This window comes from Mobula birostris, chromosome 14 (assembly GCF_030028105.1).
Source record: "Mobula birostris isolate sMobBir1 chromosome 14, sMobBir1.hap1, whole genome shotgun sequence".
Lineage (NCBI taxonomy): Eukaryota > Metazoa > Chordata > Chondrichthyes > Myliobatiformes > Myliobatidae > Mobula > Mobula birostris.
This window is the reverse complement of record NC_092383.1, coordinates 89,153,684-89,177,681: the sequence shown is the minus strand read 5'-3', so window position 1 is coordinate 89,177,681 and position 23,998 is coordinate 89,153,684. Positions and strand designations below refer to the sequence as shown.

The 23,998-nt window shown below is 43.8% G+C and overlaps 1 protein-coding gene across 3 annotated transcripts in view; it reads left to right on the top strand.

Moving 5' to 3' along the window:
• The first annotated feature begins 13,231 nt into the window (after window positions 1-13,231).
• The window catches only part of LOC140210076 (solute carrier family 41 member 1-like), a 71,143-nt gene continuing 60,376 nt past the window's right edge, over window positions 13,232-23,998 (top strand). Inside the window, exons 1-2 of one of the 3 annotated variants that reach the window (XM_072278867.1) lie at window positions 13,232-13,307; window positions 14,194-14,935. In XM_072278867.1, the coding sequence (XP_072134968.1) occupies window positions 14,522-14,935 (414 nt within the window). In that variant the 5' untranslated portion in view covers window positions 13,232-13,307; window positions 14,194-14,521. Of the gene's footprint in view, window positions 13,308-13,400; window positions 13,498-13,527; window positions 13,985-14,193; window positions 14,936-23,998 lie in introns of those variants that run through there. The other 2 variants (XM_072278866.1, XM_072278868.1) reach the window with 2 other exon arrangements.

The window sequence follows — 23,998 nt, the reverse complement described above, 5'->3', positions numbered from 1 at the left end:
GTGCGAACTCCTTACAACAGCGGCGGAACTGAACCTCGAATGCTGGTGCTGCAAAAGTTGATCGGGGAGTCAAGAGTGGAAGAGTTCACCTTCGGACGTATGTGAAATCCTTTTAGGAGTCTGATCACAGTGGGACAGAAACCGATGGTTAATGCTCTCAGGCTTTTGTATCTTCTGCCCAGTGGGAGGGGGGACAACAGAGATTGACTGAGGTGGGAGGGGGTCCTTGATTCTGTTGGTTGCTTTACCGAGGCTGTGGGAAACGTAGACAGACTCAATAGAAGGGAGGTCAGTTTACATGATGGTCTGGCTGTGTTCACAACCCTCTGCAATTTCAAACACAAGAAAATACGTAGATGCCGGAAATATAGAGGACCACTCACAAAATGCTGGAGGAACACAGCAGGCCAGGCAGTATTCATGGAGAAGAGTAAATAGTAGACGTTTCGGGACATAACCCTTCATCAGGACTGGAAAGGAAAGGGGAAAAAGTCAGAATAATACCCTCCTCTCCCCACACCTTCTTATTCTGACTTCTTCCCCCTTCCTTTCCAGTCCTGATGAAGGGTCTTGTCCCGGAATGTCGACTGTTTACTCTTTTCCATAGATGCTGTCTGACTTGCTGAGCTCCTCCAGCATTTTATATGTGTTCCTCTGCAATTTCTAGCCATCTTGGGCAGAGCAGTTGCCATACCAAGCCGTGATGCATCGAGTTAGGATTCTATAACATTGGATACATATATGCAATGTATGACTTCAAAACAGGCCATTCGGCCCAACCAGACCATGATGCTACGTAAGTTCCATTTGGATATCTTGTTTTTTAAGTGCATCTCCAAAATTCACTTCAACCGGTCCCCATGGTCATGTTCCTAGTTCTTACCACCCTTTGGGTAGAGAAGCCTCTTCTGGATTTCCTATCCAGTTTGGGTAGAAATTAAAGTTAATTTTCAGCCCTGTGGTTTACTAGAAGTAACTGAGCTGTACATTCCGTAAGAAAAGGAAGCTTTCACACCAATAATTAGCTGGCTCCATCAATGCATAAAAATGTCATGGTCAAAGAGTCCTGGAGCATGGAAGTAAACTTGACAGCCCAGTCTGCCCATACTGAGTAAGATGCCTATCCAGGTCCCACCTTCCTGTGTTTTAGCCCTCTAAATCTTTCCAGTCCGCATGCTTGTCCAAATGTCTGGAGGTCCATGTGCACACTTAGTCTTCTTTGCACATTGGCTGTTTGTCAATTTTTGTTTGTGTGTAGTTTTTCATCGAATCTATCGTATTTCTTTGTCCTACTGCGAATGCCTGCAAGAAAATGAATCTCAGGGTAGTGTATGGTGGTGTACACTTTATTTATTTATTGAGATACAGTATTGAATTGGCCCTTCTGGCTCTTCGAGCCGCTCAACCCAGCAATCCCCCGCTTTAATTACTAGCCTAATCATGGGAGAATTTACAATGACCAATTAACCTACCAACTGGTACGTCTTTGGACTGTGGGAGAAAAACTAAACTTTCAGATATATATGGATGGTATATCCTTCTATATATATCCAAAAGCTCTCTTTTCCTTCCACAGTCCAAAGACGTACCGGTCGGTAGGTTAATTGGTCATTGTAAATTCTCCGGTGATTAGGCTAGGGTTAAATCAAAGGTTACTGGGCGACATGGCTCGAAGGGCTGGAAGGGCCTATTCTGTGCTGTATCTCAATAAATACATCTTTTCAGCATTAAGGTACGTCTCCTATAGCAGAGTGACTGAAACTGAACATAACACTCCAAATGCTGCCTCGCCAATGTCTTCTACAACTGCAACAACCTCTCAGGAGGGTTCACCCATTGTACTAGCCATGTCTCCTCCTGCAGACAGAGGCTACATAGGCTACATAAAGGTATGAAGCCAAGTGGCATTGTGAAAGAATGATCCACAAGATGGAAAGTTCTGTTACACCCAGTGCACAGGAAGCAAGCTTGACTGAGCAGAGACCACCGTCTTTGTCACTGTCTAAATCTGGCCAACCACAAATTATTCATCTTAGATCACTTGGGTTCAGCATCCATTCCTAAAGTAAATAATCAGAGCAGGAAATTTCAGGTGGACTTTGCTTCTATATTGCTGCTCACCAACCACCCAACCAAAACACCTATTAATGTTGCTTTCTTGGTAATGTTTTAACAACGCTGTAATCTCTTTGTAAAAGATTGTTCGAACAACACCACGGCATAAGATTAGAATGTACCACAAAGTTTTGTTTGGAAGCAGGTTGGTTTAGCTAAGTGCAAGGATACATCAAGTGCTGTAAAACAAGGGGAAAGAATTTGCTCTAATCACATCTGGTCACCATTTTGCCTCAGGCATTCCAGTTTTATTTTCTAATCTTTCTGATTTTTATCTCAGGAGTTAAATAATTTTTGTTTCCCATATTGCTCCTCAGCATTGTAAATTTCATAGTCCCTCTCCCTTTGTTTAGATTTAGGAGGAAACAGTTTTGAACTGACATTAGGAACTTTTTTTTTACTCAAAGTGAACTTAAAGTGAACTTCTGCACTCCAGGACACTTTCATTATCAAGACTGGGATGGATGGATTTTTGGAAACATGTACTTGAGGCACATCTCTGAGTCAGTCCTCATTAGGGGAAAGGAGGTGGAAAGGGTCTCCTCCTTAAGTCCATCACCCCTAGAGGAGCACAGGCCGCCGACAGTAGCTTACCGGAGTTCTCTGTCCTTTCTCAGTCTTTCAAGTTGTCCCCAGGTGTAGCCCATCTTCAAAGATGCTCCCTCTGCCAGGAATGAGGTCCATGGAGCTTCCGCTGACATTTCTGTAGCTCTGGGTTTTTACTGGATGGTGATGCCAGCCCTGTGCCCAACCTCCTTTCACTGCTGGGCTCAGGACCATCCACTGCGTTGTTGTGGAGAGAATCAGTAGCTTTAAATTCCTTTATCACGGGATCTGTCCTGGGACCAGAATTTAAGTGTCGTCACAAATAAAGCACAACAGCACTTCTACTTTCTTAGAAGTTTGCGTAGATTCAGAATGTCAACAAAGGCTTTGAAAAACTTCTATAGATGCACAGTGGAGAGTATCCTGACTGGTTACATTAGATTAGATTATGAGGACACGCAGTCCTCTTTTATTGCCATTTAGTAATGCATGCATTAAGAAATGATACAATATTCCTCCGGTGTGATATCACAGAAACACAGGACAGATCAAGACTGAAAAACTAACAAAACCACATAATTATAACATACAGTTACAACAGTGCAACAATACCATAACTTGATGAAAAACAGTCCATGGCATAGTAAAAAAGTTCAAAGTTTCTCGAAAATGCCACATCTCACGCAGACGGGAGAAGGAAGAAAACCCTCCCTGCCATGCCCAACCACAGTCCGACTCTGAGTCGTCCAAAAACGTCGAGCTCTGCTCAGCCCTCCAACGCCAAGTACTGAGCACCATTTCGATCCAAAAGCTTCAACCTCAGTCTCGGTCGCCAGCAGCAGGCAAAGCCGGGGATTTTGGGGCCTTCCCTCCAGAGATTCTCGATCGCACAGTAACAGCGGCAGCGAACCGAGCATTTCAGAAATTTCTCCAGATGTTCCTCTGCTTCTCACGTCTGTCTCCATCAAATCAGAATTGTCCATGGTCCCTATTTAACAGATACGATATCATTTCACCGGAGAGCTGCACGCGCTGCGCCGCACTGCCATCTTCTCCTCCCACCTTGGGCATACCATCATGGGCTGGTATGGAAACACCAACACCCAGGAATGGAAAAGTCTGCAGAAAGTGGTAGATATAGCTCTCCCTACCACTAAGTATGTGGAGCACTGCCACAAGAAAGCAGCATCAAACCGCACCGCGCCCCCCCCCCCCCACCATCCAGGCCAAGCCCCCTTTGCTACTACCATCAGGCAAATGGTACAGAAGCTTTGAGCCACACACCACCAGGTTCAGGAATTTATTTATTATTTGTTTCCAGATACAGAAGCCCATTTGGCCCTTCGAGCCACGCCACCCAGCAACACCCGATTTAACCCTAGCCTAATCACGGGACAATTTACAATGACCAATTAACCTATTAACCAGGACATCCTTGGACCATAGGAGGAGAGCGGGGCACCCGAAGGAAACGCACACGGTGGATCCTAAGATTGAACTCTGAACTCTGGCACCCAAGCTGTAATAGCATCGCACAAACCTCTGTGCTACCATGGCAACCAATTATCCCTCCCAATTCCATTAGTACCCTACAATGCTCAGGCTCCTAAACAGGTGGGGATAACTTCAATCACCACTACTCTGAACTGATCCTACAACCTGCAGGTTCACTTTCATGGACTTCCCACAACTTGTGTTTTCTGTATTTTTTGCACAGTTTGTCTTTTGCACATTTGTGTTTGTCCATCTTAACAAAGACGAAGGTCTTGTTCTAAGAACTGGAATTTGATTGTAAGGTAGGACAGTGAAAACCTGATTGGACAAGAACTAACCAATCAGGAAGGACGGACAATGGGGGTATAAACACCTCCAAACGAGATATGCCCAGGCATTATCCCTGATGAAGATGACAGAGTTTGTCATTGAAACGTCGGTTAAAATCAATTCCTGTACCCAGCAGGAAGCCCGAGAAGAGTTTATTTGTCTATCTTTGTCTCTGTATAGTTTTCCATAAATTCTACTGTATTTCTTTTTGCCCTGTAAGAAAATGAATCTCAAGGTGGTATATGGTAACAGTTAGGTACTTGGATAATCAACTTACTTTGAATTTTTAATTTAAAAGCAATGATTTTGAATGTTGGAGTAGATTCAAAGGAGCTGTATGGTTAACTCCTGTTCCCATTCCTTAGCTTGTACATTTGTAGATAAAACACAAAGACACAGTGTCCCATAGAGAATCAGCCCTTGTGGTTATTCGACCAACTTATGTTAGTACCAGAATATTTGTACAGTACACTAGCAAAGTTCAAATTGTCCCAGTCCATCCATGCTCTTATATAGAGCAAAATGTCAGAAATATGACATGACAATTGTGAGAGTCCAAGGCCAAGGACTGGTGCATGGAGATCTGAGCTGCTGCCTGTTTGTTGAAATTGAAGGTGCGTGCGTGCGTGTGTGTGTGTGTGTGTGAGAGAGAGAGAGAGGGTGGGTGGGTGGGAGAGTGGAGAGTGTTTTGCTGTTGTCATTTTGTTTGGTTGCTGTGTTGTTCTTGCTGTTCTGATAAACATTGCGGGCATGCTATGTTGGTGCCAGAATGTGTGGCAACATTTGCTGGCTGCCCCCAGCACATTGTCAGGTTGTGTTGGTTGTTAATGCAAATGACACATTTCACTGTATGTTTCCATGTACATACATAAATTTGAATTTGAAAAAATACCTAAATATGAAAAAATAATTTAGGTAATGCCTGTACTTCCACCAATAACAGGTTGGAAACCAAACCCAAAATTCCAATTTGTTCTGGGCTGGCCATGTGGGTACTTCAGCTAAGGAAAGCACACCAATACCTCTGCTTCCTCAGAACCTGAAGGAAATCTGCACATTACTCTTAACTCTTACAATTTTTACAGATGCACAATAGAAAACACCCTATCTGAATACATCATGGCAATTAGGTAACAGCTTCTTCGCCCAAGGCTGCTGAGCTTCTTTACACTCTGCTGTCACCCAGCACACATGTGAACCCTGTCTGAATGCCGTGTGGCCCTCTCCTTTCCCCCACCCCCACCACTCCCCAACACTCACTCTCATCCTGCACAGGTCACTTTGCAACTTTTATTGCCGCTGTTTCACATAGTTATACAGCTGCTTCTTTTATTAGAATATTACCAGTAACATTACACTGTCTTACATAAATATACACCTCACACTTTATGCCAACCTAAGGCCAGGCCAATCACAGACTTGTGCTAATATTATCAATTAATGAAAGACCAAACCAACTTGGGCATTCAATCAGTGTGCAAAAGACAATAAACTGTGCAAATATAAAAAGAAATAACTAATAAATAAATAGATTAATTAATTAATTAATAAGCTAGCAATAAATATCAAAATCATGAGATGAAGAGTCCTTGAAAGTGAGTCCATTGGTTCTGGGAATGTTTTAATGATGGGGCAAGTGAAATTGCGTGAAGTTATCTCCTATGGTTCAAGAGCCTGATGACTGAGGGATAATAACTGTTCCTGAACCTGGTAGTGTGAGTCCTGAGGTTCCTGTACCTTCTTCCTGACAGCCCCAGTAGGGAAAGAACACGATGTGGGTCCCTGATGATGGACTCTGCTGTCCTGCAACTACGCTCCGTGTAGATGTGCTCAATGGCGGGGAGGGCTTTACTCGTGATGGACTGGGCCGTATCCACTTCTTTTTGTAGGATTTTCCATTCAACAAGATATTTTCACTGAAAGAACTGTTGTCACAGGATGCATTTTTTTTTGATTTTTTTTGCACCTTTCTCTGTAAACTCTTGAGGCTGCTGTGCGTGAAAATCCCAGGAGATCGACAGTTTCTGAGGTACTCATCTCACCCCATTTGGCTCCAACAATTATCCATGGTCAAAATCACTTAGATCACATTTCTCCCCCATTCTAATCTTTAACCTGAACAACAACTGAACCTCTTAACTGTAGCTGCATGTTTTTATCCATTGAGTTGCTGCCACGTGATTGGCTGATTAGATATTTACACTAATGAGCAGGTGTAGGGGTGTATCTAATAAAGTGGCCACTGAGAGTATAATCACTTCTAGTTTATCTATTAATGATGATGTAATTATGTAATGCAGAATGATGTGCAGAACAAAATCTTATCATAATATCTTGGTACATAATGACAATAATAAATCACTGTAATGACATAATAAAATTTGGAAAAATTCAGCCAATGTTTTGATAATTGTTTATTTTCTCAATTTTAAAATAGTACTTCCATTAAACATTGTGGGAAATTTCCTGCACATTGAAGCAGAATTGTTAACAAGCTGGTATTGGATATTTGAGATGTAACTTATTTGATACACTCGCTGCTGCAGTTATTGTGAAAAGCTTTTTATCTCCAAAAGTTATTTGTAACAATATAACATTTCCTCTTAAACCTGTATTCATTACTTTGTGGCTTGTGCAGATGTCAGGTGCTGATGGGATCAGGGTCAGCCTTGGATTTCTATAGTGTGTTAGCACATTGTAGTATGTCCTCTCCCACACACCAACAATAGCCATGGCAGCAATCTGTGTAAAGACGGAGTTAATGTTTGAGGTCTAAGGTTCTGCAAAGGATCTTCAACCCAAAACATTAACTCTTTTTCTCTTTCCACACAGATGCTGCCTGACCTGCTGAGTGTTTCCAACATTTTCAGTTTCTCCCCTCTTCCTCTACTCCCCACTCTGACCTTCTACCTCTTCTCACCTGCCCGTCACTTCTCCCAGGTCCCCCTCCTCCTTCCCTTTCTCCTATGGTCCGATCCCCTCTCCTATCGGATTCCTTCTTCTCCAGTCCTTCATCTTTGCTACCTGCCTGGCTTCACCTGTCACCTTCCAGCTAGCCTCCCTCCTTTTTGTTCTGGCATCTTCCCCCTTCCTTTTCTGTCCTGAAGAAGGGTTTTGGCCCGAAACATTGACAATCATTTCTGTAGATGCTGCCTGACCTGCTGAGTCTCTCCAGCTATTTTTGTGTGTTGCTCGAATTTCCAGCACCTGCAGATTTTCTCTGGTTTGCGTGTGCTGCTTCAGTTTTTTTAAAATTTCTGATTCACAATTTTTTACACTTTCATTATAGTAGCCAGATGTGTTCTGAGATGGGCGCAACAGTTTTCTGATCATAGTACTTGAATCAAAACAGTAAAAGTTGTCAGACAGATAAAAACAGCCAAACAAATTCAAACTAGTCTGTAGGTACCACTTGGTCTTTAATGTTCCACAGTCCTGAGCACTGATATAGCATAACACACCAGTGTGACAAAGATCCTCTACCATACAAACATAAACCATTTAAGATAAGGGAAATTATCCCTCACACCCAGGCCCCTACTTACCTCTAAGCTAACAATATTAAAACAGTGGTCATTATATATTTTTTAACATTTCAGCATAATACAGGCCTTTCAGACATGATGTTATGCTGACTCTTTAACTTATTCTAAGAAAAATCTCTCCTTCCTTCCTACAGAGCCCTCTGTTTTTCTATCATCCATGTGCCTATTTAAGAGTCTCTTAAATGCCTCTACCACCTTAAAAACTTGCCTCTGACATTCCCCACTATACTTTCCTCCAAACTCCTTAAACAGATGTCTCCTCATCTCAGCCATTTCTGAAGATTCAATTCACTGAAGACCTCGGCGGCTAAATATACAGTATGTGCAGAAACAACATGTTCTATCAGGACCCCAATCACTTTGCTGATTAAGAACGTGGAAACATAGGATGGAGCAAGCAACGTTCATCAATTTTTGAGAATATTGAGGATATTGCTTTCATAGGGTCACACAGCACTACAGCACAGAAATGGGCCCTTCAGTCCATCTATTCTGTGCAGAACTATAATCCGGTTTTATCCGGTTGACCTGCACTTGAACCATAACCCTTGATAGTGTACCCCTCCCATCCATTTACCGGTCTAAATTTCTCTTAGATGTTGAAATCATACCCATACCCACCATTTCCACTGACAGCTTGTTCCACACCCTGAGTGAAGAAGTTCCCTCTCATGTTCCTCTTAAACACTTCACCTTTGACCCTTGACCTTTAGTTCTAGTCTCATCCAATCTCAGATGAAAAAGCTTGCTTGCGGTTACCCTATCTATACCCCTCAAAATTTATTTTTGTCACCTGCAACCTTTGATTGAGACAACATTCAAAGGTGTTCTCTGCTTTTCAGAAAAATTAACTTAGATTAATTTATGATGTCAGTAATTCTGATTATGGTACAATTAAAAATTTGAGCGGGGAAACCTTAAGCTTATATCCAATCATCAAGAAAACGTTCAATGACTTGCTACTTGCTGATCCCAATTCTTCTCAAGGCCAAAGTGCACACCAATAAATACAAGTACATAAGATAGCTTATATACATAGATTGAATGCATGTACATATAGTGATGTACTTTATGCACATACAATCAATCTTTGCATATAATCTATTTTATGTATTTATATGAGTGGTATATTGGAGATACATCTCTACCAATGGAGGTGTAAGGTGCTCCTTCCCTCCACTAGCTTGTGGGTCACCCTTGGGCAAGGTGTAGCATCTGCTTAGCACCCCCACCCCGATCAGGGTCACGTGAAGCCATGGGAGCAGGTGGTGGATGGTCGTATTAGCAGCTGGTGCATATAACAAGTTCTGGTTATGCGATCACTGACACCAGGCAGACAATCTCTGAAGGGTATTGATAAAGGCTGGAGTCACCCATTTTGTGAAGTCGCTGCTGAGAAGAAGGCAATGGCAAACCACTCCTAAATGAAAATTTGCCAAGAACAATTCTGGTCATGAAGCCATGATCGTCCATGCCACACGACATGGCACGTAATGATGATGATGTATTTATATTTATTGTATTTTTATCATACTGTTATTTATCTTATTGTGTTTTTTTCTGTGTTGCATCAGATCCAGAATAACAATTATTTCATTCTCCTTTCCACTTGTGGACTGAAAATGACATTACCAAACTCGAATCTTGAATATTCACCTGGCCAGAGGCACAATTTAAATGACTTTTTATATTATCATATGATTAGCATTTTGGGTGTTTTTCCAAAACATTCTGCCCAAGGAACTTGACAAAATGAGTGAAACTTATTTTATATTGATTCATACAACATAGAATAGTACAGGCCCTTTGACCCCTGATGTTGTGCCGACCTTTTAACCGACACTATGATCAATCTAACCCTTCCCTCCTCCATTTCTCTAACATCCATGTGCCTATCTAAGAACTTCTTAAATGCTGCTAATGTATCTGTCTCTATCACCACCCTGGCAGGGTGTTCCATGTATCTACCACTCACTGTGTAAAGAACTTACCTCTGGCATCCCCTCTATACTTTCTGCCAATCACCCTAAAATGATGCCCCCTTGCATTAGCCAAATCCATTCTGGGAAGAAGCCTCTGGCTGTCCACTCTTATCATCTTGTGCACTTCCATCGAGTCATCCTCCTTTGAAATGGACACAATATTCCAAGTGTAGGCTAAGTACTCTCAGAAATGACCCATTTATCCCAATTCTCTGCATTCTGCTAATAAGTTACCTCTCTCCCATCTATGGCAATATATTAACCCCAAAAGTACTCTTCATGTGATCTCTAATTAAATGCCTTCCACTCTTAACTCTAAATACACTACATGTACTTTTACTCATTCTCTATGTTACAGCCTTAATGAGCTTTAGCAAATTGGTCAATCAGGATTTCTATTACGGTAGGGCAATTCTAGGCAGTTTCTAGAGTAGGTTATATGGACAGCACAATATTGTGGGCCGAAGGGCCTGTAATGTGCTGTAGATTTCTATGTATGTTAAAAGCACATTGTTTATCTCGTGAATTTTTAAAATATTCTCACTATTGCCTCACTATCCAGTTCTGGTCACCTTACTATAGGAAGGATGTGGAAGCATTGGAAAGGGTACAGAGGAGATTTACCAGGATGCTGCCTGGTTTAGAGAGTATGCATTATGATCAGAGATTAAGGGAGCTAGGGCTTTACTCTGTGGAGAGAAGGAGGATGAGAGGAGACATGATAGAGGTGTACAAGACAGTAAGAGGAATAGATAGAGTGGATAGCCAGCCCCTCTTCCCCAGGGCACCACTGCTCAATACAAGGGGACATGGCTTTAAGGTAAGGGGTGGGAAGTTCAAGGGGGATACTAGAGGAAGGTTTTTTACTCAGGGAGTGGTTGGTGCGTGGAATGCACTACCTGAGTCAGTGGTGGAGGCAGAAACAAGAGTGAAATTTAAGAGACTACTAGACAGGTATATGGAGGAATTTAAGGTGGGGGGTTATATGGGAGGCAGGGTTTGAGGGTCGGCACAACAATGTGGGCCAAAGGGCCTGTACTATGCTGTAATGTTCAGCTGGAACTCACTGCCATAGGTGGTTGTGGAGGCCAAGTCATTCAATATAATTAAAGTGGAGGTTGATAGGTTCTTGATTAGTAAGAGTATTCAAGATTACTTAGAAAGCAATAGAATGGGGTTGAGAGGGAAAATAAATCAGCCATGATGAAATAGCAGAGCAGACTCAATGGGCTGAATGGTCTCATTCCACTCCTATGTCTTATACTCTATATAGTCCTGATGAAGGGTCTTGGCCTGAAACATCGATTGTTTATTCCCATCCACAGGTGCTGCCTGACCTGCTGAGCTCCCCCAGCACATTATGTGTATCACTCTAGATTTCCAGCATCTGCAGTATCTCTTGTGTCTTTATAGTCTATGATCTTCTGGTCCTCATAATGGTTTCTAGATTTTTTTCTATTGATAGATGTTATTCCTATAGACCCACAGTTTCCTACTTTCTCTCTCTTCCTTGTATTCCCTTATGGTTTTCCAAATCTCTGGAGCCTCTTTGATTCCAGTGAGTCTTGTTAGATTACTATTAACTCGTATGTTTATTTTTACGCTTTAAATAAATTCAGATGTTGGATCAGGGCGTTTCCCATGTGGTGCTCACTGTAGTGAAATGGCACTACTCGCTAAATGGAAACATAGAACAGAGCTGTAAATCTTCCTTAAATTGCTTAGGATACAAGTCATCAGGTCCAGATATCAGTCTTTATTTCCCAACACTCTGTCTAATTTCTATAGATTGAGATTCGTCTAAGATTCTCCCTCCCTATGTGGCCTTGTGACTGCAATCTCTTGTACATTTAAGGTGAGAAGGAGGGAAAGTTTAAAGGAGATGTGCAGGGCAAGTGAGGGGAGGTGCCCAGGACGGGTTGCCAGAAGTGGAAGCAGATACAAGACACAAACAAGATGCTGGAGGAACTTAGCAGGTCAGGCAGCATCTACCGAAATGAATAAGCCGCCAACGTTTCCGGCTGAGACCCTTCATCAGGACTAAGATGAATGATCTCAGCCCGAATCATCGACTCTATATTCCTGGTGCTGTTTGACTCGCTGAGGTCCTCCAGCATTTTGTATATGTTCTTCTGGATTTCCAGCATCTGCAGAATCTCTTGTGTTTATATAGCAGAAACAATAGTGGTGGTTGAGAGAACATTAGACACATGGAATGTGCAGGAAGTGGGGGGATATGGATAAAGTGCGGGCAGGAGAGATTTACTTTAATTTGAACTGTGTTTGACACCAGCGTAATGGGTTAAAAGATCTGCACCTCTGCAGGACAGTTCTATGTTTCCATTTAGCGAGTGATGCCATTTCACTGCAGGGAACACTACATGGGAAATACCCTAATCTAGCATCCGCATTTATGTAAGGGGGTTATTTGATAGCAATCAGCAACGAAAAGAGAAGCTATGAAAAGAGTGGGATTGCCTGCCCAAACCAAGGCACGGGGGTTAAAGTGTCCTGGCCTCTATGACTAATACTAATTTGGATTGAAATATACAGAGCTCATTTTCAAAATAAAAGGGCAACGTTGGATAAACAAGAACTAACTCCCCTGACAATCAAGCCTTATCACCAACCGAGTGCCAAAGAACATGTGTAATGACTGAATTTTCTTACAGGGAGTTCACAAGTTTCAGTTTACCTCGCTCTTTAATTAGACCGTCCAGTAAACCTTGTTTGTTTTCTGTACATTAATTGTTGCCCATGAGTCATGTACCCATCCATCGGAAGCAATAACTTTTGTTCTATTAAAGAATAACTTTTTTAACCATTTCCCTCCCTGGCTCGCCTTCTCCTCCGAATTCTTTGACAGCCCCACAAAAGCAAAGGAAGGAGGGCCATTCTGTGAAACTTTAGCTTCCACTTATTTCCCGCCCTGAAGTCTTCCCCTCGATTGCCGACCACATGAGTAGTTTATGGGATCTTGCCGTGCCACCTTACCTGATTGGTCGTGTGGCAGACAGTGGGGCGGGTCGAATACGCGCCAAATGTCTCACTACATTCCCCGATACCTGGGGTTCCATGACGTACGGGAGTGTATCTCTCGCCGTCACTGGCGTGACGCTGATTGGTGGATCGGCCCGTCCATCCACCGCGCGTTGCCTTCGGCCCGCGGCAGCCGCGCACTTTGATTGGTGGACGCCGGTGCTCGTCACGTTGGTGTGGAGGCGGGGTGGGGTGGGATGCGGTGACGGAACGCGGAGTGCCACTCGGTTAATGGGTGACGGTCGCTGGCCTACAGGTAACACTTTAACCGGCCCGGGAACACTGTGACCGACCCCCCTCGGAGTCGGGGGGGCGGGCGGAATTGGATGGAGGGGGTGGGGGCAGGCAGAGTAAAACCCGGCGGGAGCAGCAGGAGGCTCGGCCAGAGGCGTAGGGAGGTTGGAGGCTTCACTCATTGAGGCAGCCGCATCTTCACAGCTGACGGGGTAAAGACCCTGTTTGACGCACACGGGCTGGGCAATTCAGCTAAAGAGTCGGGAGATATTGCAGCCTGAAACTGGGGGAATTGCACATTTATCAGATGTTTGCGGGACTTGACTCCAGAATCCGAGGAATTAAAATGTTTGGGACATTCTGCAAAACAGCTGAATGACTGATTCTAAAATCCTATAACAATATTTAAGGAAAGGATCGCAAAAGCAATAGTGATTCTGGAGCTGGTTTCAGAGATTACGCGTTAAATTGAGAGCGAGAATAGTGATTGTGAAAATGTTTGAGGAATCTCAGAAGGCAAAAATCAGGGGTTGAGTGCAGCTGAAAACTTGGGATTTCGGGGCGCGTTCATGTTTAAACGTGCTTGCGAGGTTCTGCGATATCAAGATTGTGGAAAAATTATTGAGTGAAGCTGCTTGACTGTGTGTGTGTTAATTCAAAAACGAGCTTTTCCAACACAAACGGATCCTGACAATCCAGGTGACGTTTGGTGATTTTTCTCCCAGTTTTTTGTTTGAGTGAGTGTTCAATAAGTAGTTTTCATTAGACGTGATTAGAAACAGCAACTGTCACTTAGTGGATTTGTGGGAGTTGAAGGTTTGCTTGCCTCGAATAAAGTGCTTGTTTTCTCTCTCTCTGGTTTATTACATAGGAGCAATTTTTAACTTGTCTCCTTTTTCCATTAATAGCGACGACTCGCCTCCGTCGGACTGGCCGCTGGAAGCAGCCGCTGTTTCCGTTATTAATTGGGAACTTTTTTTCTCTCCTGCCACGTGTTGAACTTATGGCACACTTCCTTGACGGGGGATGGCATTGAAATCTGACGGAACGGCGACTCTACCGACTATATCTGCTGCAGAAGGATCTTTATAACATCTTACCGTTCAGTTTGCCAAAAAAAAATCTACTTGACGCCTAACTTTTGGGAAGGGGGAGTGGGAGGCTTTTTCCCCCCTGAAACATTTAAAAGACTGAGGAAATTAAACATTATGATATCCCGAAGATTGTAAAAGCGCCATGTCTAACCCCACAGAACAGAAGGAAGTTGGCCTGGTTTACCATGTGAATGGAAGCGCCTACCCCGTTGATGCTGGCTCTGACGACTTTGCAATCTCCATCACCCCCAGTTCATCCAAGGAGCTGGTGGAGACGGAGAGTTCAGAATATTTAACGGAGGAGAGGGAGCAAATTGAAAGGACGGAGACTGTTGTGAGAGACTCCCGTGCCAATGCCAAAGGTCTGAGAGAGGAAGACGCTCTACTGGAGAACGGAAGTCAGAGCATCGACAGTGATGATATTAGCAGCGACCCCAGCCGGGCACCAGACTCCCTTAAAGAGACCTCCTTTTCCATAGGACTACAGGTTGTCTTCCCATTCCTGCTGGCAGGTTTTGGCACGGTAGCTGCTGGAATGGTCTTGGACATTGTACAGGTAAGGGAGATTTTTGTAATCTGTGCATTCGGCAACCTCCGGAGAATTTTCCTCAAGTTATTAATTGGCAAGCCAGAGCCCTCACTGTCTTAACCCCCCCAACTCCCTCCCACTACCTTGTCACGGGGGGAGAAATAAAAATCCTGCACTTGGTAATTCCACAGAGAGCGATGTCTTGATTTTTGCATACCGGGCACCCGATGTCAGGATTTTGCATGCAGTTATGAACTGGCTAATTTTTTTTTAATGTCCTGGGGCAGATTGTGTGACTGTTCTCCTGATTTTAAAGTCTGTCTTGTGTTAGAAAAGGTGCAGGAGCCTAAAGGTGCAGGCTCGACGTTTTAAGAACAGCCTTTTCCCCTCCGTCGTCAGATTTTGGAGGTAAAGCGCAGAAGAGGACCCTGTGGTCTAACGAGGCGTGATGCCCAGCAACCCATCAATTTAACCCCAGCTGAATCACAGGGCAATTTACAATGACCAGTCAACCTTCTAAGCAGTACTACTTCTGGACTTTGGGAGGAAACTGGAGCACCCAGAAAACAGAAGCCCAAGGGGAGATGGTACAAACCCCTTGCAGATGGAATTGAACTCTGACCCCCCCCTCCCCCAGGTGTAACACTGCACCACCGTGGTGCCATGTAAGCCAGAGTCCTTTAGACACACAGATGAAAGTGAAGAGGAGGGTTTTGTGGAAGGGAAGGATTAGATTGATTTTAGGAAGGGTTGCATTGATCTAGAAGTAGCTAAAAGGCCAGAGCAACATTGTGGGCTGAATGGCCTGTTCTGCTTTCTATGCTCTACCTTGATATTCCCTTTTTTTGCGCTATTTATTTTGTAATTTACAGTAATTTTTATGCCTTGTTCTGTACAACAAATTTCACGCACCTGTCAGTGGGAATAAATGTGATTATAACTCTCATCAGGCATGGATATAAATGGTTGCAGATTCACTTTCCAATGGGTAAACATCTTAGAAGAATGGATAACGGTGTGCTCAGCAACTTTTCTGATGGACAAAGTAGGAAATGAGCTGTTGGAGGAGCTCAGCCTCTAGGGAACGTCTGGCGAGGTAAATGGACAATCGATGTTTTGAGTCGAGACCTTTCAACTGGACTCGGTCCATTTCCCTTCCCAGATGCCGTCTGACCTGCTGAGTTCCCCCAGTTGCTTCGGGCTTCCACCATCCGCAGTCCATGAGACCATAAGACAGACGGGCACAATTAGGCCTTTTAGCTGATGGAGTCTGCTCCGCCATTCCATCAAGGCTGATTTATTATCCCTTTCAATCCCATTCTTCTGCCTTCTCCCCCTAACCTTTGCCACCCTTACTAATCAAGAGCCTACCAACCTCCACTTTAAATATACCCAATAACTTGGCCTCCACACCATCTATGCCAGTAATTTCCACAGATTCACCACCCTCTGGCTAAAGAAATCTCCCTTGTCATCTCTATTCTAAAGGGATACCCTTGTATTCTGAGACTGTGCCCTCTGGTCCTAGACTCTCTCATTATTGGAAACATCCTCTCCGCATCCACTTGGTCTACGCCTTTCAATATTTGGCAGGTTTCAATTAAGTTGCCCCCCTCCCATTCTTCTAAACTTCAGTGAGTGCAGCCTGTTGTGCCTGCACCTTAAAATTTGTGTGCATTTTGGAAACAGCATGAAAGTCAAAATAATGCTGTAGATGCTGGAACTCTGGAGCAAAAATGGGTGCCACAGTAGCGTAATGCTATTACAGCTTGGGGCATCGAGTTCTGTGCTCAGTCCCGGCGTCCTCTGTAAGGAGACTCTGTATATCCTCCCTGTAGAATGCGTGGGTTTCCTCAGGGTGCTCCGGTTTATTCCCACAGTCCAAAGATGCACTGGGTGGGTTAATTAGTCATTGTAAATTCTCTTGTGATTAGGTTAAGGGTAAATTGGGGGTTGCTGGGGCAGCAGGGCTTGAAGGGCCAGAAAGGCCTACTCCACACTCTATTGCTAAATAAAATAAACAAATAATTGAGTAGCTGGTGGAACTTGGTAGATGCTGGAAGTCTGGTAAACAAAAGCAATGTTTGGATATCTCAACTTAGAGGGCAGAAAGAGAAATGGTTAATATTTGAAACCTGGGGCCCTTCATCAGCAAGAGAAAATCGTTGGTCTTGAATGCAGAGAAGTGGGTATAACGAATTGCAGTTGGTATATATTAAATAGTTAAATAAGTAGTGCGAAGATAGAAATTTAAAAAAAAGTCGTGAGGTCGTGTCCAGGGGTTCAATTTAGAAATTGGGTGGCAAGCCACACATGTAAGAGAACAAGTTATAGATGAAGACGTGAGGCTTTGCTGTACAAATAGAACAGCACAGGCCCTTCGGCCCATGATGTTAACTAATTGCAAGATTATTCTAACCCTTCCCTCACGTGTAGTCTTCCATTTTTCTTTCATTGAGTCAGTTAAATGTCCCTAATATTTCCGTCTTTACCATACCCCACCCCTCAGAGTTGCATTCCATGCACTTACTTCTGTGTTTATAAAAATAACACTACCTCTGACATCACCTCCCCCATACTTTTAAGGCGGCTGGAGGAAAGTATGTCCTCGCATTGTGGCCATTACCTCCCTAGGAACAGGTCCTGGCTGTCCACTATCTGTCATAATCAATATTGGTTATATATCTCGGAATCTTCCTCACTAGGGGTGGTGAGAGGGGTTAAAGGGTTAAATAACTTGAAAAAGCTTCTGTTCAGTATCTTCTGCAACATTGCTGTGATGTTTTCTGTAGCCCCCTGAGGGTGTCTTTAAGAATCAATTGAGATTGACGTTGAGCAGCACACACACAAAGTGCTAGAGGAACTCAGCAGGTCAGGCAACATCTATGGAAATGAAAAAACAGTCAACGTTTTGGGCTGAATCTTTCACCTCTAGGACCTTCCTGATGAAGGATCTTGGCTGGAAATGTTATTCCTCTCCCTAGATACTCAGTTCCTTCAGTATTCTGTGTTGGTTGCTCCAGGGTTCTGGCATTTATGGGATCTCTCAATGAGATTGAAGAATGTCTTGCAGTTCTCGATTGTTGAAGTGGGTATTGAGAGATCTGCACCCTTGGGTGGGGCAGGAGGTGCTCGATACAGTGAGCGGCTGGGTGGTTTGGTAGGGGTTGCACTCCCAAGGTTCTGCATGCTCCCAGCAGGTGGATGTGAGGTCCTTGGAAACGATGACAACGACCTTGTGTAGGGTGAGGTCCCACCAGCAGCAACGCGTCCATGAGCAGATCTGTTTTGTCTGGGGATGTGAAGAAGTAACCATCGATCAAGACTGTAGGCACAACTCCCTTGCTTCTCTGACATGCTGCCACAGAATCTTTTCCCATTCATGTCAGCAGGTCGCTTGACTCGTCTGGAAGGCAGCCTCCCTAAAGGGCAGAAATTTCCTTCCAAGCTAGCATGTCAACTGAACTTTTGAATAGCTATGTGAATAACGAGCAAGGAATCCAAATCAGTTTGTTTTTAACACGTGGTCATTTGAGTTGCTGTCAGCTTGAACCAGTCTGGCCATTCTCCTCTGACCTCTCTCATTAACAAGGCATTTTCACCCACAGAACTGCTGCGCACTGGATGTTCTTTGTTTTTCCCCACAATTCTCTGTAGACTCTGGAGGGTGTTGTCCGTGAAAATCCCAGGAGATCAGCAGTTTCTGAAATACTCAAACCTCCCCGTCTGGCGCCAACAATCATTCCACACTTAAAGTCACTTAGATCTTATTTCTTCCCCATTCTGATATTTTGTCTGAATGACAACTGAACCTCTTGACTGTGTCTGTATGCTTTTGTGCATTGAGTTGCTGCCACAAGATTGGTTAATTAAGTATTTGCATTAATAAGCAAGTGTATAGAACAGAAACTTTTATATTAGGAGGTTTAAACCAGATAGCTGTGTCAGGTGGTGTGTTATTGCCTGTGATAAGCTCCTTCATGTTTGTAAATGGGACGCTGTGTGTTCCATGGGAGTTCTACAAGTTCCTATTAAATTTTGCGCCGAGTTATTCTGTAGGCAAAGTCATTGGTACATCTGAAAAGTTGGGTCTGGTAGTATCAAATTGAACCATTTAAAAACAAAATATGATGCTCAGTGCAATATTAACGTTGATCTTCACCGTGTTACCATGTGGGTTTCCTCTGGGTGCTCTGGTTTCTTCCCACTTTCTAAAGGTGTACAGGATAGGGTTAATCAGTTGTCGGCATGGTATGTTGGCAGCTCTTGTAGTTTGTCCCCATCATATTCCTCACTGAATTAACGCAACAGCCCATTTCAGTGTATGCTTTGATATGCAAATGACAACTAAAGCTAATCTTTATATGCTTTCTTTTAAATAATTTTCTGCCAAATTTGCCATTCCGATGATTTCTCTCCCTTCCTGCAGCTGATAGGTATGTTGATTTGATTAGAAAATGTAACCAAGGTGAGGTACAACTGCTACAGTTTTGACTTTCCTCTTTTTATATATAATTACTGTTCATCAAAGTTCAAAGTAACTGTATTATCAAAGTGCATACGTCACCATACATTACCCTGAGATTCATTTTCCTGAAGAAATTCACAGTAGAACAAAAAAATGCAATAGCATCAATTGAAAACTGCGTACGCAGACTAAGAAGGAATCAATGTGGAACAGTGCAAATTGTATTTGCAATCTGTGCAAATACAAAAATAATGATAATAAAATGGTAAATAAGTCCTTGAAAGTGAGCAACACGCACAAAATGCTGGAGGAACTCAGCAGGGAACGCGACCACAGCCATGTATCATCCCTGGGAACTGAGTGCCTCCAGCATTTTGTGTGTTGCTTGGACTTCCAGCATCTGCAGATTTTCTCATGTTTGTGCCTTGAAAGTGATATCGGTTCAGAGTTGAGAGTGAAGTTGTCCACACTGGTTCAGGAGCCTGATGGTTGAGGGGTAATAACTGTTCCTGAACCTGGTGGTGTGGGACCCAAGACTCCTGTACCTCCTTCCAGATGGCAGCAGTAAGAAGGTGGCATGGTCTGGGTGGTGGGTGCTTGCACTGGTGCATTAGCCTGGATAAGTACTCAGGGTTGTGGAGTGTGACTTTGATCATAAAGACAAGTAGTACATGCAGATCAGTTTGAATCTATTCAATTGTTTTTTTTTCTGTCAGAGAATTTTTACTGTTTGGCTTTGAGTATAATTAGAAACATTGTGCCAATGTCAGAACAAAACTGGCTGCCATAATGAAAATAATACCCAAAACACGAGTTTTGGAGTCCTTAAAAGTAAGTCTATGCTGTAGGTTGTGGTGTCAATTCAACTTTGAGGTGAGTGAAGTTATCCCCACATACTTAGTCTCATAGCGTCACAAATTGCTAATTTCAAACTCCTGACAGAATAATGTCTCGGAAGTCAGCACAGCTTGGAAGCTTGTCTTTGCTGTAGTTTGGGTATATTCGAGTGTCTACACTCTCCAACCAAAACATCCAGGGTTCCATTGCATATCTCACTATACTTTGCCTAGGAAATGAGCAACTGTGCTTTGTGGTTAGGACACCTATATTTGTCAGTGTGGATTTCACTGCTCAGAATTGTGGGTTTAGGGGCATGGTGAGGTAATTGCAGCTGTCATTATGGAGGGGAGCTGTTTTCTTTCAGTGAAGCAGAGGAGGCTCTACTTGGAGACACAAGAGGCTGCAATTGCTGAACTGAGAGCCACAAACCAAATGCTGAAGGAACACTGAGCAGCAGCTGTGGGGGTGGGGTGGGGGGTGGGGAAGGAATTGTCCACATTTCAGGTCCTGCTGCAGGGCTCCAATCTGAAATGTCTGTGATGCCTTTCCTCCCTCAGCTGCTACTCAGGCATACTTAGAGTTGGTGTGTGTGGTTTGGTTTATGAGGTGTGGGCAATCAGAACCAAGTTCTTTTATCTATCACCATTAAAACATTAAAATACATTATTTGTGATGGCAGCCAGCACAGCCTAAGGATATGCTGGGCACTCTTCCCCTCTAAGCTGCACAGGTTTGTGGCTGAGCAGTAACCGCAATGCTCCCGTGCACATAGCCTTTGTTGCCATGCAGCTGAAATTGGACAAAGCTAGAAAAAGTTTTTTTAAAAAACGTGAAAGATTTTCTTTATTGTATTTCATGAAACCTTCAATTAACAAATAAAATCAAACATGTGATTTTTCAATTTTCCTTCTAAGTATTCATAGTATACATATTTAAAAGAAAAAGCATTTAAAGTGTCGTGCAGTTTTTAGAGCATACTTAAAAAATAGATCAATAAATTTGAGGGAACATTGATGCTGTGGGCAAGCCACAAGTGTCAGAGTACATTCTACCTTCAACATAGCATCTCCACTATGTTCAGCAGAGCAACAATAATAAAACAAATCCTTTTCCTCACACCCTTCCACCCACCCACTAATGTCTCCCCCATATTTTCCTACATTTCAAGGAATGAGGACCAAGATTCCGCAGATGATGGAAATCTTGAGCAACATGCACAAAGTGCTGGAGGAAGTTAGGAGGTCGGGTAGCATCTTGGGCCGGCGCCTTTCATCAGGACTTGATGAAGGGTCTCGACACGAATCGTCAACAGTTTCTTTCTCTCCACAGGTGCTGCCTGACCTGCTGGGTGACGCCGGCATTTTGTGTGTGTTGCCCTGGCTTTCCAGCATCTGCATAATCTCTTGTGTTTGTGTTCTGAGCCTCTGTTCTACAAGTATCTGCAGTCTTGGAGACCCTGAGGCTCCCCCAAGGACAGAGTAGCTGACTGCTGGCATAGGGAAGCCTGTAAAAAGTGGCCTCTGACTCTATTAATTTTTTTTTGTTCTGTAAGCAAATTTGTCTAAAATAGATATCTCAGCTATTTTAAGAAAATATGCCCTGTATTGGTGGGGCGTCACTGACTAAATCTGTGTGGTTGAAAGGCAAATAGGGTTCAATATGTTTTGAACTTAATGTGAGTCAGATGTTTTTATCACGTCTGTCAAAACATATAGTGAAGGGTGTCATTTGCAAAAGCAACCAAGGATGTGGGGGGGGGGGCAGCTCGCAATTGTCGCCACACATTATGGCATCAACGTATTATTCCTTCCCACTCCCACACATGGGCAGGCTTTCAACCTCAGGGTAGGCTATCTCCAGTCCTTGGCACAGGGCCTCCAACTTTGGACTTCACCGACCTGTGGGTATTGACCCCAGAACTTGCCAATCATGGCATTGACCTTCAGGCCACGTCGTGATATTTTGTGTGTGGGTTGGGTGTGGAACTGCCACCTTTTTCTTTTGGCAAGGCCCTCCCCTCCAAAGGAAATCTATTGCAGTCTGAATATTGTTTTCAAATTCTGGTGGGAGGTTACGTTTGGTTTTCCCTGACACATTCCCCCTTACTGCCTGTCACATTGCTGGAGTTTAAGGCAGCAATGAAATCCCTCCATCTCTGGAGTTCGGGCTTCCTTCATCGGGCCACAGCTTCCTCTCAGTTTTCACTACTGTCAGTCATGCAATTCCTGGGCGGAGACTCAGGAATACTGTCGCACTCAGATGTAGAAGGAATCTTCATTGCTGTTTCTGTAGCAATTTTGTTTTGTCTGTCAGGAGGGTTAGCCCTGAGCTGAACTCCTGAACCTGGAGGACCTAGTGAACCATTCTTTGTCTGACCTCTACCCTTCGACCTGTTTGGTATGACTGACCCTACCAAGAGCCAAAGCATAAAACACTCTCCAGCCAACGTAGCTGCCTGGGTCACTGAAGCATGCAAGCCTCCAAGCCCAACGACAAGGTTGTGGTCCTCTTGAGGGTATAGAGGTTAGCAGGTTCAATATTGACTGCCCATTGCTTTGTGTCCTTGAGAATCTGGTGATGAACTACCACCTTGATCTGCATAGCCTTACCAGTACGGGTGCTTGCAGTACACACTTGGGGAGGCAGTACCAGGATGGGAGGGTTGTTCCAAGTCGGACTGTTGTGTGGGTATGCTCCAGAAACCCTCGTCATTTGTGTGGAGGCAGATGCTGTAGGAGTAGCAGCAGCATCTGACCGCAGCACACTTGCGAATAATGCCCACCGCAAACCCGGCGTGAATTGAGCATTTTAGTATGATGTGTGGGGTTCTGAGCGAGTGAGTTGCTTTGTCCTGAATGGTTACTGAGCTTGAGGGTTGGAGGTTCGCTCAGTTAGGCAACTAGAGAGTATTCCGTCACTCTGTACCATCCGGGTGGAGTGAAACAGGACAGGACATCCAGCGGGTGTTTCTTCATAGTCATACTTTATTGATACCGGGGGAAATTGGTTTTCGTTACAGTTACACCATAAATAATTAAATAGTAATAAAACCATAAATAATTAAATAGTAATATGTAAATTTTGTCAGGAAATAAGTCCAGGACCAGCCTATTGGCTCAGGGTGTCTGACCCTCCAAGGGAGGAGTTGTAAAGTTTGATGGCCACAGGCAGGAATGACTTCCTATGACGCTCTGTGTTGCATCTCGGTGGAATGAGTCTCTGGCTGAATGTACTCCTGTGCCCAACCAGTACATTATGTAGTGGATGGGAGACATTGTCCAAGATGGCATGCAACTTGGACAGCATCCTCTTTTCAGACACCACCGTCAGAGAGTCCAGTTCCATCCCCACAACATCACTGGCCTTACGAGTGAGTTTGTTGATTCTGTTGGTATCTGCTACCCTCAGCCTGCCGCCCCAGCACACAACAGCAAACATGATTGCACTGGCCACCACAGACTCGTAGAACATCCTCAGCATCGTCCGACAGATGTTAAAGGACCTCAGTCTCCTCAGGAAATAGAGACGGCTTGTGGTGGGAGATTCAGTTCTGATCTCGTTACTGAACCAGTTCAGTCTCAAACCTTTTACATGTGTGCTGCCTTGTGACATGTCCCGCACTTGTAAAAAGTGTCATGATATTTCCTCCCCACTATAGGATTGAGCTGAGCAGAACCCCATTCTTTGGTTGCACAGTGTAATCCTAGTGAAATTCCCAAGCTTTTCTGATTCCTCTCTCCTCAATAAATTGTGTCCACGCATAGAAATTTGTAGACTAACTC